Source organism: Sceloporus occidentalis, unplaced genomic scaffold (assembly GCF_023333645.1).
Source record: "Sceloporus occidentalis isolate IW3139 unplaced genomic scaffold, rSceOcc1.0.p SCAF_4, whole genome shotgun sequence".
In the NCBI taxonomy this organism is placed as follows: Eukaryota; Metazoa; Chordata; class Lepidosauria; order Squamata; family Phrynosomatidae; genus Sceloporus; species Sceloporus occidentalis.
The window spans coordinates 178,871,998-178,888,574 of NW_028316984.1; the positions used below are offsets into that span (position 1 = coordinate 178,871,998).

General features: G+C 41.8%; 1 protein-coding gene across 3 annotated transcripts in view; it reads right to left on the minus strand.

The window, feature by feature from the left end:
- Positions 1–16,577, minus strand: part of SYNE3 (spectrin repeat containing nuclear envelope family member 3) — a 122,773-nt gene that overhangs the window by 49,939 nt on the left and 56,257 nt on the right. For all 3 annotated transcript variants that reach the window (XM_089522476.1, XM_089522475.1, XM_089522477.1), the window contains 4 exons: positions 15,180–15,489; positions 10,091–10,252; positions 8,388–8,732; positions 5,573–5,709 (listed from right to left, as the gene is read on the minus strand). In XM_089522476.1, the coding sequence (XP_089378602.1) occupies positions 5,573–5,709; positions 8,388–8,732; positions 10,091–10,252; positions 15,180–15,489 (954 nt within the window). The remainder of the gene's footprint in view (positions 1–5,572; positions 5,710–8,387; positions 8,733–10,090; positions 10,253–15,179; positions 15,490–16,577) is intronic.

Consider the following 16,577-nt stretch of genomic DNA (forward strand, 5'->3'; position numbering starts at 1 on the left):
GCCACACTGCTTTCACTCTCATCACTCCATCCTATGGAATCCTGGGATTTGTAGTTTGTTGTGGTGCCAAGGCTGGGCTTTGAAATCTCAGGCATAAGAGAGGCAAAAGGCTTGGGCTGCATCTACACTGGAGAAATAATCTGGTTTGAGACCACATTAACTGTCTTGGCTGAATGCTATGGAATTCTGGGAATGGTGCTCTGTTCCAGTTCCACAGCAGAATGGCAGTTAACCCCTGGAAAGCTCTCTGACCAAGGTGACCAATGCCCTCACCCCAAAATGTAGGGCACCCAAGCAAAAAAATGTAGGACATGGCCAAAAATAAAAGCTAAAAACACCCATGTAATTATAAATCCATGCTTCTTAGCCATGATCCAAATGGAGGACATTTTGAAATTTGACAGAAGAGGACATGTCCTGGAAAAGGAGGAGGATGCCTGGTCCCCTTGTCTCTGGTCCAAAATACACTGCAGAAATAAAACAATGCTGGATTGAAATGCCCAGAGTTCCTCACCAAAGCTGCATCCACACTGAGGAAATAATCCAGTTTGAGAGTGACTTAACTGTCCTGGGTTAGTGCTGGGGAATGCTGGGAACTGTAGTACATTGTGGCCCCAGAGCTATCTCTGACAGGGAGTCCCATAACCCTCCAAACGTTGTTGAACTGCAGTGCCCAGAATTCCTCCCCAGGTGCATCCACACTGAGGAAATGGTCCAGTTTGAGACTTCTCAGTGCTGGGGAATCCTGGGAATTGTAGTCTATTGTGGCCTCAGAGCCATGACTGACAGAGAAGTCTCAATGTCTCCCAAACACTCGCATTCCCAGGATTCCCTAGCACTGAGTTAAAGCAGTCTCAAAGTGGGTTATTATTCCTGCAGTGTGTGTGAGAGATATAAAAGCTAGGGACTGGATTCATTTGGAGGATCTCTGTGTCCAAAACACACTGCTTGGACTGCCAGGGCTCAGTGCTATGGAATCCTGGGAATTGTAGTTTATTGTGGCACCAGAGCTCTCTGACAGAGAAGGCCAAATGCCTCACAGACCCCAGAATTCCAGAGCATTGAGCTTTGGCAGTTAAAGGGGTCTCAAAGTGCAGAGGGGGGGGGGGGGAGAGAAAAGCCAGGGAGTGTGAATGAGCTCTGAGAGGAGGAGGAGGAGGAGGAGGAGGAGGGAGGGAGCCAAGGGAAGTGGCCAGGACCACCAGAGGAGCCCCTGCTTTTCCTCATCATCGCAGCCTTCTCACTGCTGGCAAGAGGCTCTGCCCCCAGCCAGGCAACGCCTCCTCTGTGGACCATTCAGTCTCCTTTTGTCAAAAGAGCTCTGGTGCCACAAGAAACTACAATTCCCAGAATCCCATAGCACTGAGCCATGGATGTTTAAGGGGGGGGGTCAAACTATTTCTGCAGCCTTTGCTACCCCAAAGCCTTCTATTATTTACCAGCAACTTGCAAGGCAAAATCTCTTCCTTCCAAGCCATTGAAAACCAACCCAAGTGGAGGGCTGATTGCTTCTTTCTCATTGGTCAGCTTTGGGAGAAATTTGCATATTACAAGTAAAGGTGTTTAGGGTCTCAAAAACGATCCTGTGATAAAGAATTACAACAATACTGAGTGGTAGACATTTAAAAGATGAGGCATTTAGACTCCCAGGGAAACAGGAACGACTGATGGCCTTTTTTTCTTTGCTCACTGTAACCTGAAAGTAATGCCTCTTGCAGGGTATATATACCAAGTGGGCTGGCAATAGCTCTGAGTGGCAGATGTCTTTAAGACCTGCTCTCTAGGCTAAGCCAGGCAGGGAGGCGGGGAGGGTGGCACACAGCCATGGGGAGGGCTGGAGCTGCCTCCAGGGCCTTGCTGGGGGGGGAGGTCCTGGGGGAGGGGCCAAACCAGGGCAGGACCGTGTGGCCCCACCCCAAACTGGGAAAGTCCCGCCCCCAGGTGGGATATGGCAAGCCTAATTACGGGACATTTTTTGTTGCAAGAATTAGTTTGAATAACTATATTGTGCGTGTGGGGTGGTGGCCTTACTTTCCTTTAGAGAAAGACATAACTGTATTTCATGCAAAATACAACCTTTTCTGCTTCGAGGTAAAATTCAGATTTTTTTATACAACATCAAATTGTTCTCCCTCCCCCCCCTCTGCAAATGCTTCTCTCTCTCTCTCTCTCTCTTACAAAGAAATCCTAAGTGTTAAAAACCATAAAAATGTGATCTTATTCAGTGTGGAAAATTTTTCCACATGACAATAAAATAAGGGAATTACCATCCCTATATAATACACACCAAATGGCAATTTGCAAAAATTAGAAAACAAAATAAATACAACTAGAAGCATCTGGAAGTCCATTTTTTTCTCACAAGTGTGTGTGTGTGTGTGTACAGTCACTGGGTGCTCCAGAGATTGCAAGATTGCCTTGGAGGCTGCAGAGAATCCAGAGGGTACATGTTGCCAACCCCGCTTTAAACCTCCTCTCCCATACGCCAGACTTGCTCTGGGTTGGGGCAACGCACACTTTTCATAGAAGTCAAAAAGAAGGCTGCTGTCTGCTTAATTTGTCTCTCACTTGCTGGCTGCTCTAATCTGCTTCTCTCACTGCTGCACAGTTCCTGTTCTCAATCCCATCCAGACAGAATCAGGCTTGCAGTAGCTGCCAAAATGAAAGGACCTTTTAAGAAATCACTTCTGGACTTTTGTTTGCTTGTTTGCTAACCACAACAATATTACCTATTCATTCATTCATTCATTTATTCTATTCATTTCTATTTTGATATCGCTTTCACATATTCCAAACCCCTTCATTTTTTCAGTTCCTTTTAAAGTATCTCAGGTTTAATTTCCTTTTTCATCCTCTGCTTACTTCAGTTACTGCAAATTGGGTTCAAAATGTAAAACTAGTTTGCACTCAATATATTCAGGAGGTGGGAGAGGAGAGGGGGGCAGAATCTTACTCTTCCCAGTAGGTTCTGGCAAAAACAAACACTCTCTCCTAAATTGTGTGTTCGTCCTCATGAATAATTTCTGCCAACTTGACCACAGTCTGATGTTACTTGGTTACCTGTGTCCTGGTTTTCATCTGTGAAATGTTGGGGGGTGGAGTAAGACATCTAGTAATATCTTGATAGAGAGGAAAGATGCTAGAGCAAATATAATCTCACTCAACAAAAAACAGCATTTATAAAATCAGGGCAGTTTGTGCTTAAATTAGGGAGAAATGCAGGCCCTGAGATTCCTACTTTTGCTCTCCCTTTTGCTGCTTCCAAGATCTACAGTTACCACCCTTCCTCACAAAGAAACTAGGCTTCTGGAGGGACAATCTGGCAACAATTTGTCATATTCATTTCTGCACATGTTCAAAATTTCTATTACTTGCTACTCGGCATTGGAAAGAATCCCAGACTTGCTTCCTAACATCTGAACAGCTGGATCTCCTATAATGATCCATCTGAGAGACACAAACCTCTTTCAGCTTGCTGTCGGGTTCTGCGCTTGACACAAGAAAACCATTTTTTCAGATGCAGTCAACACTTGACAATCCTTTCCTCAAATCTGAAAGAAGTTTTGGCTTTATGCTTGTCACTTCCTGATTCCAGTTAGCCTGGAAGTGGAAACCCTTTGCCAAACCTCACAAAAGGGTGCGTGTGTGTGTGTGTGTGTGTGTGGAGGGGAAAAACTGGTAGGCTGCATTTGCTGTCTATCCCAGCTGAATTTAAGGAGGAAACAGGAGGTTGTTCATTAGAAGGAGGGAGAATAGACCTAACCAGAAAACTATGAAGGGAATGAAAGCAGCAAAACAAACTCAGAAACAGACAGCGTAAAGGCAAGTTGTAATTCATGATTACATGCATAAGACTTGGCTCCAAGAATGAAAATAAGAGCTGGCAACAAGTAACAGAACGTTTTAAATAAGACAAGTAGAAAAGGGCAGCTCTGCCCAAGAGCCTGGTTTTAAAGGAAGCAGCCATGCAACTGGCATGAGGGAGGAGGCAGCACAATACAATGGTTCAAGGACAGCATGCTGCAACCAAATGAGAACTGGGGAAACATTAGGACCTGGAGCAAATGTGGTGCTCCAGGAGTCCCACTGTGGCCCCCCCGAAATTTCCTAAAAAACCATGCCAGTTCTCCAGGACATCATCATTTGGATCTTTCCATTTTTTTTGTACAGGGTGTTTCCCTTCTACAAGGCTGAAATCCCTGCCCCTCAAATCTTAAATTACTGGCATTAATAGCTTCAAGCTAAAATATGCTGGTATTTTTTGGTCGAACCCAGTACCAGTTTGACATGCTTTCATCTTAACGGGTCAGTGATTCAGCAATGGACTGCAGTCTGAACTTTAAGCATGGCCTGGTGGTTTGAGTGCTGGACTGTGACTCTTAAGACCTGGGTGAGAATCCCACCTCAGCCATGAAGCCCATTGGGTGGCCTTGGGCATGTCACACATTCTCTCAGTCAAAGGCAGTGACAAACATCCTCTGAATAAATCTTGCCAAGAAAACCCCAGGATAGGGTTGCCTTAGGGTTGCCATAAGTTGGAAACCAACTTAAAGGCATACAACACACAATCCAAGGGGCTGAACCCTATTACCCAGATTCAACACTGCAGATAACTCTTTTAAAGTTCAATCCAAAATCTGAGACTGATTCATTACCTTGTTGACATGGGAACCACCTGGCCCCATGGTTCCCATCCTTTTACCATTGGCCTTGCCCATATCTGGAATGCAACCCCTGTCAATGTCCCTGAAACAGATCTAAAGCTGCACTGCAGAATTAATGACACCGCTTTAATCACCATGGCTCAATGATATGGAATCTGGGGATTTTTAATTTTGTGTGCTATTTAGCCTTCTATTTCAGACAGCTCTGGTGCCACAATAAAATGCAAATCTCACACTCCCATAGCATTGAGCCATGGTAGTTAAAGTGGTGTCAAACAGCATTATTTCTGCAGTGCAGATTAGACCTGAATTCATTCCTTGAGACAGATCAGGTTTCCCACCAATCAGAATAGTGGTCTAGGACTAGGGAAATAGAGATCCTAATACTCACAGCACCAGAATCAGCCAGTATCTTTTGGCCATTAGCATTGTGTATGTGACTCTGTGTGATCATTTGAACAAGTGAACATTTCGGAGGGGAGAAAGAGAACATGCTATACTGTCTTCAGCTTCATGGAATAAAATAACGATAGAAATATAATTAATCAATATTCAGAGAATAGTCAAATTCTAGCTCTCCTGTTACACCACTTAAGGCAGGGTAGGGAATCTTTGCCCTTCATCTTGCAGAAGCCCAAGCATGGAAGGCAGTAAGAAATTATGGGTGCTGCAATTCAAAAAATTTGAAGGATCAAATGTTCCTCGTCCTTGCTTTAAGGAACTCTTTACAGCTGTAAGATGTTAATCATCTCAAAACATTTAAGTCCACTTCATTGACTTGTTATTTTCCTGCCTGGCAGATCAGTCTTGGTCAGTCTGTTCTGTGCACTGTTTCAGTATTACCAGAGCCGTCTAATCCCCTGGCACAGTTTATTTTAAACTGCTGCCCCTCCCTACCAGAGAAATACCTTTGATATTCACGTATTGCACGAATCACACTGTCAGAAAGTGGCTGCATGTCTTGTGAAAACCTGAACAACTCCTTAAGTTGAGTCTTCAGTCTTTCAACCTTTGATTCCTCTGCTGTAAGGGTTGCCCTTGTTGCCTTAAACACAAAAATATTATCATTAAATATATATATATATATATATGTATATACTTATTTAATCAATTATCCTGGGGTATGTGCATATCGACATACCTATATACATCTGTCTTTATATCTGTCTGCCTACATATTTTTTCCTGCTGCATTTCATGCTGCATTTAGAGAAATGCAGTTTACTTGTTCTAAACTATTTTACAACTGGACCTGTCAATTCAAATTATATGAGCAGAACAGGATATGAACTTTTATCAAATGTATGTGTATTTGCATAGAATTATTATGTGCTATTCCACTTCCTTGTGCATGTGAAATTCTGGGATAGTGCTACTGGGTTTTAATGTTTGGTCTTCTTTTGCTTTTCTGGGAATTTATACTCCATATTTCTATGATAAAAATCAAACTCAAGGCTTACAAATAAAAGTACAAAAAGCAACAAACATTAAAAAAAAAACACCCAGCAATACAAGCTAACAAAGAGCAGGAAAAGCAGCAATGAAAAATATAAGAGTTACAGCAAACTAGAATTTTTTTTTTAACCCCCCCCCCCCCCCTTTAGATAATATAATTGTAAGAATTCATTTAAAAGCAGGCCGAGAAATATACTGATCAAGCTCTCTTGGGGTGCATCTAAACCATAGAAACAACGTAGTCTGACACAGCTTTAATTGACATAGCATTATTTCTACAGTGTAGATGCCCTCTTAAAAAGCAATTTTATAGTGTATGTGCCACAACAATCAAGTCCTCCTTTTCTGGTCTTCACCAGCCCCTTAAAAGACAAAAAAGGGGAGTGGTAAAACATAAGATCAGCTCATTGAGAAGTGAGCATTTTCAGTGGCTACAGAATACATGTGTGTGTTTGCGTGAAGGAGATAGAATAGCATGGGAAAGGGTAAGATTTGCTGGCATCCTGAACTGAAGAACTTTACTCCATAACATTATGGCCCCCGTTTGTGTATGTTAGGCCTTGGTACCCACTGGGGTTTGGTTCTAGGACCCCCTGTGGATACCAAAATCTGTAGATGCTCAAGTACCATTAAATATAATGGTTAGTAAAATGGAAAAATCAACATTTGCTTTCTGGAATTTATATTTTTAAAAAATATTTTCAAGTCACGGATGGCTGAATCCATGAATGAGCAATCTGTGGATACGGAGGGACAACTGTACATATTAAAAAACTGTATACAAAGGGATCTTGTAGCACCTTTGAGACTGAGACAAAGAAGTTGTAGCATACTTTTTTTTTATAGAATTTGTTTATTTCCTCAGATGTCCAGATTGAACTGGTGCCATTTATCACATGTCCTCTCTGGTTCCCAGACTACATACTACACACCACAAAATTCCTTCCACCATTCATATGGTCATCCACCCACCCTGGTCTTAGGCAACAGCTTCCTTCCTGTTTTTGTCTGTCAGTGACCATCAATAAAAATGAACTTGTTGCCTCACCACCACACATACCCACAAGTTTTGCATTTCCATGGCTATTCACACTGTCTGATTAAAAATGTCCTTTCTGGATAGCAATTCACTCCATTCATCTTAGGAAGCAGACCAAGTCTATGAAAGCTTAAGTGACAACATCTTTCTCACAGAGATGAAACAGATGCACAAAATAAAGCAGTTTCCAGTCGCTTTCAAAGCAGAACCTGCACTAAAGCTGTGCTCCAGGGCTAAAAACTGGAGCAAAAAGACGTGAGAGAAGCTGTGGCAAAGCAAAGAAATGAAAGTGCGACAACTCCAATGGATGTAATTACAACATACACAAACCAGACAGTCCAATGGGGGGGGGGGCAGTGGGTGTAAGGGAATGAACGGGCTATGTATGGAGGCCTCCATGATTGTGCTTTGCTAATGTATCATTTGCACATTGATACCCTGTACTGGTGGAGCATCACACATGCAACTGTATGCCCAATCAAAGGAATGGCCGCGCAATGGAATGACATCTGGGTTGATGTTTAAGGTACTTGGAGGTTGCAGGTGGTGTTTTCATGTGACAGTGTGCATGCATGGTGGGGAGGAACAAAAAGAAATTACCCAGTGGCACAGCCTGACACTGCACCATGTGGTTGAGCCATGCATATTGGGCCTGTCTTGGGAGGAGGCTGTGTGGGCAGCAGGATTTGACCTGCTTTTGGAAAAAGCAGGATTAAGACACTTTTTCCTGCCTGTCCATTCTGGCCCACAGTTAAGTACAAATAAGGTGCTACAAGATTCCTTTGCATACTGATGTTCCAGATTAAAATGGATATGTCTCTGAATTCTATAAAAATTCTGAATGTTTCTCTCTATCTTTACTCTAAAATACTGAAACCTAGGCATAAACCTGAAACCTGGTGGGTGCACTAATGGTACCCTGATGGTGCATATCTTAAGGTTATTTTGTTTTTTAAAAAATGGTTTATGTTAAAGAACCTCTCTCTGTAGCTTGGAGTAGCAAATTGAGTGACTCGGTGACACTGATTCATGAGGCAGCATACACCCATCTCCTAAAGAGTAAAAGCAGAAAGCCTTGCAGTTTGCTCCCAAAGCTTCCACTTTGTTTTCAGTGGGGCACGGGAGGCCCAGACTATTTAAATACCTAACCTTTTGCACATCTTTACTGATTGTCCATATCTAACAATCTTTCTTTGCTCCCCATCTGTTATTGACACAGAAACACTTACCATGTATTTTCTCCAGAGAGCAATTAAGTCATCATCACTTCTTGCCCGGTTGTCTAGCTCAAAGGTGTTTCCTAATTTATGTAGGCTTTTACGGAACTCCTGGACATCAGCTTCCAGCAGCCTGGCTTGTGTGTGATAGGCATTTTCCGACTTAAGGCTTTGTAGTAGCCTCTCCTCTTCCTCAGAGCTCACCACTTTCAGCTTTTCGAGAGCTTTTTTCAGATCCTCCAGTTCAGCCTTCATCTTCTCTGCTCCCAGTGGGGAGGTGTTTTGCATCACATCGACAGACTGAGCTTCAAGATACCTCAGTTTCTTTTCTCCGCTCTTTACATCTTTGGCAATGCCCTGCAAGGGGAAGGGATTTAGCATGAATCAGTGGTGTCACTAGCATTGACATCTCCCAGTGCTGTAACTTGTGGTGTCACCCCCCCCAACTGTACTATTCTCATGTCACACCATACAGAATTCTTAGTAATTTTTTTCATACTGTTACTTATAAATCATATTTGTCATATATCATTGAATGTAATGGCAACAGTTGTGACATAAACAACTAGCAAATTTAAAAATGTATCTTTATATTACAGTATCAGACACACAGCATCCATGTATTTACATGAACATGTTTCATGTAGTTACAGAAAATCCATTGGCTCTTTCAGAACATACACAGATGTGCCCTTGGGTAGAATTTGAAAGACAAGCTGTGATAATGAGTCCTCCCATTATCTGGTCAACATAGCTGAGGGAATAGTCTTCTTTCCAGGTAATAAAGTGTTAATGATGAAATGAGGTTAAGTTGCATGTGTGAGAGTCAATGTCACAGAGCTGTTGTTGTGACTTCAAGTTGTTTCTGACTTATGGCAACCCAAGGCAACCTTATCATAGGGTTTTCTTGGCAAGTTTCTTCAGAAAGGGTTTGCCATTGCCATCTTCTGAGGCTGATAGAGCATGGCTTTTACAAAGTCACCCAGTGGGTGACTTTGGCCTCCAGAATTATACTCAAACCACTCAAACTACTACAGTTGATCAATGGGGATGGTCAGTTGTCCAGAAGTACAAATTGTTAGGATCCTTCTCAGCAAAGCTTATAAAAAGCCTGAGAGAACAAAGTAGAACAAAAGGAAAGCTTGGGGGGAGGGCCCCCCATCCCACCTCAAGGAAGTTAGTTGAGACTGAACAAAAGGGTCCAGACTCCCCATGAACAAGGACTACAAATCCCATCTGCATCATGATTAGTTAGCAACTATTCAGCTTGCATCAGGGCATATGGTTATTTTGGTGATATTGGCTGAAATGATCTAGTCTTGCAGCTACTGTGTTTGCCTGAAGGAAGGTGCCTTCACATAAGAGATATCCTTTTGCTACTGCAGATTTCTTAGAATAAAGCCTTTTCCTTTAAAGTACACTAATTCTTCTCTCACACACTCCTTTCACATGGCTTTGCTTGGTTGGTGTATTGCCCCTACAGAGACTGGGACGGAAAGTGGAAGTGGAACTCCAAAGTAACTTCCTACTGAATTATTAGGAAAAGAGGGGTGGTCAAATGAGTAGGTGGTGGTAACTCAGTACATTTTGATGGTCTCAAGGGGTCCAATCCAGCTCAGGAAGAAGCAGACGAGGGACCCAAAGCCCTCACATAAACAAAGCTTTTCCAACAAAGCTTCCTGCTGTCAGTTGCAGCAACAAAAACAATCAAGTACCTGCAAGGCCTTAATTCTGTTTTCGGCTGGCAGTTTTGCTTCTTGGTCAAGGCAGCTATTCAATCTTTCTGTCACCTGGGTCAACCATATATGAAACTGGTCGATGTTGGTCTTATATCGCTCGTGTTCTTTTGTTATCTTTTCCAGTAGTCCCACTCTTCTCTGTGACAAAAGAGACACCGGGAACAGGGAGAGAAAGAGAGAGAGAGGGAGTTATCATTTGGCTCACACTTGCCATTAAAAAATAAATAAATCCAGAGCACAAAGAACCTGTTCTCCTACATCTTCCTACTGCCTCCCACGTTATTTGGCTCTTTTCAGGAATTCGAAACAATTAACCTTCAGTAGGAGGACAAAACAATGCATTCCAGTCATGGTTGTACAGTGGACCCTTGTTATACGCTGGGGTTTGGTTCCAAGATTCACCGTGGATAACAAAATCCGTGTATGCTCAAGTCCCATTAAATATAATGACATAACAAAATGGTGTCCCTTATAAAAAATGGAAGATCAAGGTTTGATATTTGAAATTTATACTTTTTTTGAACATTTTCAAACCATATATGCCTGAATCCATGTATAAAAAATCTGTGTATAAGAAGAGCCGACTATACTATAATTATTTAGTGTTTCATTAAACAAATACAAGATTTCAAGGGCTTACAAGGTCAATGCTTTTGATCTTTTTTAAAGATAGAAAAGAAAAAGGAAAAAAATGCAAAATATTGATGCCAAAATTTTAATTTTATACCAAGGAAACCAACACTTTATATTATAAGAAACAACATGTACTTAAACATTCTGAAGCTTTGCAAAAGTTACTAAGCCTCCACAGGTTTATGCTTCCACCAGAGGGCCTGTGTAAGCTTTCCAGGTTTCTAGCCTTCCTTCTCCCCTTTATGAAAATATAAAGAAAAGTGTACAGACAATTTTCTACACACAGTGTTGGGAAGAAGTTTTCCATAATTCTGGAGCCAGTTAACCCTATCACTGGTTAAATCATTTGCTAAGAAGAGCACCAGAAAATCTATACTGGATCTGATCAATGGTCTACTTAGTCCAGCATCCTGTTTCCCACTACTGCAAAAGCAAAAACAAAATAACCAAAACCAACCAAACAAACAAACCACAAACCAAACAAAAATGGCTATGGAAAGCCAACAAGCAGAGGATAAAGGCAGTAGCTTTCCCTCATTTTTCTTTATAGTGGTTTACTGCCTCAGAACATAGAGGTCCAACTCCAGGAGAAAGAGGGTATGTAAAAGAAAGAAAGAAAGAAAGAAAGAAAGAAAGAAAGAAAAGCCGTTTTCTGAATAAGGGTGAATCAATCTGTAGTATTAGTGGCCTCTGCTGTTGTGGCTATTGTTGTTGCTGTGTGCCTTCAAGTCATTTCTGACTTATGGTGACTCTAAGGTGGCCCTATCATGGAGTTTTCTTGGTGTGTTTCTTCAGACAGGATTTGTTACTGCCATCCTCTGAGGCTGAGAGAGTGTGACTCACCCAAGGTCACCCAGCAGGGTTCCACGGCTGAATAGGGATTCAAACCCTGATCTCCAGAGTCACATCCCAACACTCAAATCACTACACCACACTGGCTCTCTAGACAGATGTAACCTGAGTTTAGAAAGGAGTGGGGGTGGACTATGACTTCCAGAATCCCTAAACCAATGTGGCCTATAGCTTGCAAGATGGCAATTTCTGGGTAGACCAAAAAATTAATTTTCTAAATCCTGTCTAACATCTAAAGCTGACTGTTCTGCATATAAGAGCATCTGAGTGAATGGCTACCACCATACCTTATAATAGTGATTTCCACACATTAATTGCATGGGATTAATTGGGATTAATTGCAGTGTGAATGAAAGGGGATCCAATTTGTCAGTCTGCTATGGTCCTGGCAAAATCTCTTCTTGCATCCAAGATACCATAAGCTTACCATAAGCTTCAGTACCCATTGGCAACATAGAGACTGGAGGTAGAAGGCAGCAATTTTCACTGCAATTGTGACAAGGAACAAATTGTTAAATCAACATCCCAGCTGTCACAATCCCAGGCCTATCCAGGGTCTCCCTCAATGTTTCTGCTAAACTTTAAAAAAAAATTATAGGCATATGAGTTTACTTAGATGTGGTTGATGTACAATTGTCAAGTGACATAGGAACAGGACACCTGTCCCTTTAATAGTTGCACAGAAGAAGGAATTTCAAAAGGTGTTGTTTGTCACATAAGCAACATCGGCTGGATTTCCCTCTTCTACACACCCATATACAATAAGGAGCACTGTTCCTTGTTTCACCTGATAACCTTAGCTTGATGTTACATCTATTTTGACTTGCAGGTGTGTCAAACTTGTTAATTATTGATGCCCACAACTAAGACAAATGGATGAACCAAGGAGTAACATTTAAACTGTGTTATCCATCTGTCTAGCCATCTATTCCCCTGATCTCCTATAACTTAGGTGTATGTGTGCATGAGAAGGCTCACAATATTTTTTAAAAAATGTGTTGATTCAGAAAACGACCAATTGTAATATTTAAATATGATTAATTTTTAAAAGTTATAATATCAAAAGAAAATGTTGGAGGGTGTGGGTACTGCAAAAGGAGTGTTGAGGGATGTACTTTGCTCACTCCTACCATAGACCCAAGTTCCTCTACATTGCATGATCAGGCACAGCTTTTATCCATTCACATTTTCTGCCTTGTTGATCATTCTGTTGGCCTCAGTCAAGGCTATATGAACTAAGAATCATCTGTGAGATAATAAAGGCAAACAGCAGTCATGCTTTCCCACTAATCAAAACTGACTGAGTATTAAACTACCAAAGTTCTTCCTGCTAAAGCCAGAAAGACAGGATGTCCCTGGTGGTAATTTACATTATTTGAAGAACTGATTGCCAATAAACCTTTTAGGCTGGCTCTGGCTCAAGACAGAGAATGGAAAACAAATTGAAAGCAAATCTGTAATAAAAATGTTTTGGTAAGACTGCTCTGAAAACATTGAAAGAAGCTAGGGCGAGACAGGCTACATATGTTTTTGCCCTGCAGTAGTGACATCCTGGCTAAGCAAGAACTGGGGTGCCCAGTTTAAGAGACAGAGAAACTGATGGTCATGAAGAGGGAGTACAGATTGAAGCTCCCTGATTTCCCCCCTGGATTTTGAAATATTTGTATGTACATAATGAGATACCTTGGAGATGGGACCCAAGTCTAAATATGACAATCATTTACGTTTCATATATACCTTATACACATAGCCTGTAATTTGACGCACAATATTTTAAATAATTCTGTGCATGAAACAAAGTTTGTGTACCATCAGAAAGCAAAGGTGTCACTACCTTAGCCACCTATGTACAGAATTTTGGAATTCTGGATAAGGGAGACTCAACTTGCAGTACAGTGGCAGAACTCAGGGAAGTTACTTTTTGGATAGTACCTTCCCAAATTGGATTGTCAGATTTAAAAATGGAGAGGGCTCCTACACCTTTAATGCCTGAGGGAATTTCAGCAGGTGTTGCTTAGAATGCAAGCAGGTAACAAGTGAAAACTATTGAAATTCCTTTTCCTACACAGAAGACATCTAGATTTCTGGCAACCCTGCCCAGAACTCACCAGCCAGCATGGCCAATAGCCTTACTGGTTTGGGAGTGCTGGGAACTGTAGTCCAAAATGTAACCTTCCCAATATGTGTCATCCCAACTCATGGCAACCCTGTGGTTGAGACATTTCCAAGACCCCCTATCTTCTATTGCTCCGCCTGGGTCCTGTAAATTTATGCCTATGAGCTCCTTAAATCAGTGGCGTCAGTAGGGTTGGTGTCATCCAGTGCAGTAGCTCATGGTGTCACCTCCTCCATTGACCACCTCCACTACCACCCTATACAGCATCTTTTTTTTCATACTAACATTACTCATAAATCATAATTCCCTTATATCACTGAATCTAATGGTAACAATTGTGACATAAACAACTAGCCCAATTAAAACTGTATTTTTAAATTACAAAATCATATGCATAGTCTAAATGTATTTACATATACAGAGTTTCATGTGCTTAAAGTGAACAGCTGGTAAAATGTGATGTTTTTAATGAAAGTTCTTTTTTTAAAAAATTGATTTAAAACACCAACAACAACCACCCTGGGGCCTCTCCTTTCTCCTCCCACTGAGCCTCACCCTACTCACCCCATACCTTCAGCATTTTAAAGGGATGCAGGCAAATGTATCAGTGTAGATCTTCTCAGTCATTATTTTTGTTTTCTTTAAGTTGAGCAGTAAGCCTGACTTTGCATTTTCTTCTTTGATCTTATGGTAACCTTAAAGTGCATCTATCATGGGGTTTTCCTGATAAGCTTCATTTAGATGAGTTTTCCCCTTGTTTTCCCCTGAGGCTAAGAAAGTACAACTTGCCCAAGACCATCAAGTGAGTTTCCATGGATGAATAGGGAATTGAATTCTGGTCTGCCAGAGTCTTAGTCCAATACTCCAACCGTTGCACCAGATTGTTTCTCAAACTCTAACTTCTGCTCTCTAAATTACAAATCCCAGGATTTCATAGGATGGAATCATGGCAGTTAAAGTGAAATCTGTGCTACAACTGTGGATGATGTGTGTTGCAGTCCAATACATCTGGAAGGCGCCGGGTTGGTCAAGTCTGATGTAGATGGTACTTACATTATGAGATTAAGTTCCAAAAATCATCCAGTTAAACAGGTAAAATAATAAAATAAGTAAGTTTAGGTCTAGGACACACCAGAAGATCATCCAACTCCATATTTGTGGCCCAAGAGAAGTTCCTCTGCTTGTCAGCCTTGACTGGTTAAATCACCCTACCATAACATGTCCAGTTTACAAACAGCTGAACATAACCATGCAATGGGAAAAAGCATTATGAAGCAGAGGATTCTCATGGTCACATATAACTGGGAACTGAAAGTGCCACTGCAACAGTTAGCCTTTGTCCTTTTTGGCTAAACCAACATTAAAGATCAGCTTTTGTGCTTACCTACATCTACGTTTCACCTCCTCTATCCTGCAATTTCTACTTTCACCATTTTCCCTGTCTTCATTAATAGATCCTCTTACCTGTGCTTCATTCTTGACTTCTTCATATTCTTCCTTCATTTTCTTTTGGACATCTTCATCTACACTTGGATCTCCAATACGGTTATACAGGGAAATGGCTTCTTCCAGTAGCCGTTCCAGCAGAGCTGCCTGATTTACAACATCATTCAGCAGGACTTGAGCATGGCTGAGCTGCCATTGCTTCTCTTTTAAACCAAGCTGTAGTTCTATGTCTGGCTCCAAGGTTACCTTCATGTTGTGAATCCATGCATAGAATTCATCCTGGGCCTTCAAGTATTCACTCCAGTGCAACCACACCCACTCAATACGACTGTCAGGGGAAAGAAAGATAGCTAGATATATTAAGTGTCACTCCCCAAAAGAATCTTACAGCTAGGGAACTAGATTAAATGGAGACCCTCTTCCAAAACATTTTTGAGGCCTCCAACTGATGACCACCTGCTCCTTCCATGCCAGTGATGCTGCTATGGTTGATCTTCCTACATGATTGAACTTTAAAGGATCTCTGGTGTTAAGGTACCCTATACTCCTCTTGCTCAATATGTGGTTTTATTTTTTCATATTTGATATGAAAAATAGGCTGAATTCCTATTCACCCTTCTTATCTGACTATCCAGGGGTTGTCTCAGATACAATCAATGTTTCGTCTCTCTGGAGTTAAAGCCATCAGTCATTCTCGAACTCTTTTGTCAATTCCATGGAAAAACCCATCAGGTCTATGGGATCAGACAGACTGGCAGCTTGGAGCAACCTCTGGCCACTCCCCATTCGGCGTGGGACCATGATGACCAGATGCCGTGGTCCTGAGGGCAGCCACAGTGGTGGTGTGTTGGCAAGGCAACAGACTGCTGGCAAGGAGCAGGGTTTGTTTGTTTGTTTTGTTTTGTTTTTGGCAGTTCTTTTGCAGCTGGGTTTGGGTTGCCTTGGCTGGCTGCAACATGGCTTTGCCCTGATCCAGGGACGTGTGTCATCTGTATGCCCTGGACTGCCCAAAAGGTGGTGCTTAAGGCTCATCTGTTTTAGGCCTATGTTACACTGCATCAAGTACCCCTTGAGGGTGAAAAACAGGATGTAGACATCCGTCCCTCACATGGCCAATCTACTGCCCAAGCCCCATTCTATCCAATGGGGCTTCAGCATACACGCTTTTTGCTTTACGCGGGGGTCCAGAATGGATCCCCCGTGTAAAGCGAAGGCTGACTGTAATAGTCTGCTTTGATATTTAAAAAGTAGGGGAAGAGTATTATGGCCCCTTTAAGATTAACAGATTCATTTTAACATGAGATTTTGTGGATTGCAATCCACTTCCTCTGGCACACTATGGAATTTAATATTCAAGCTTTAGGCATATACACACAGTTTTATTATTGTGGCAGTGGGACCAGAATGAAATGGGAT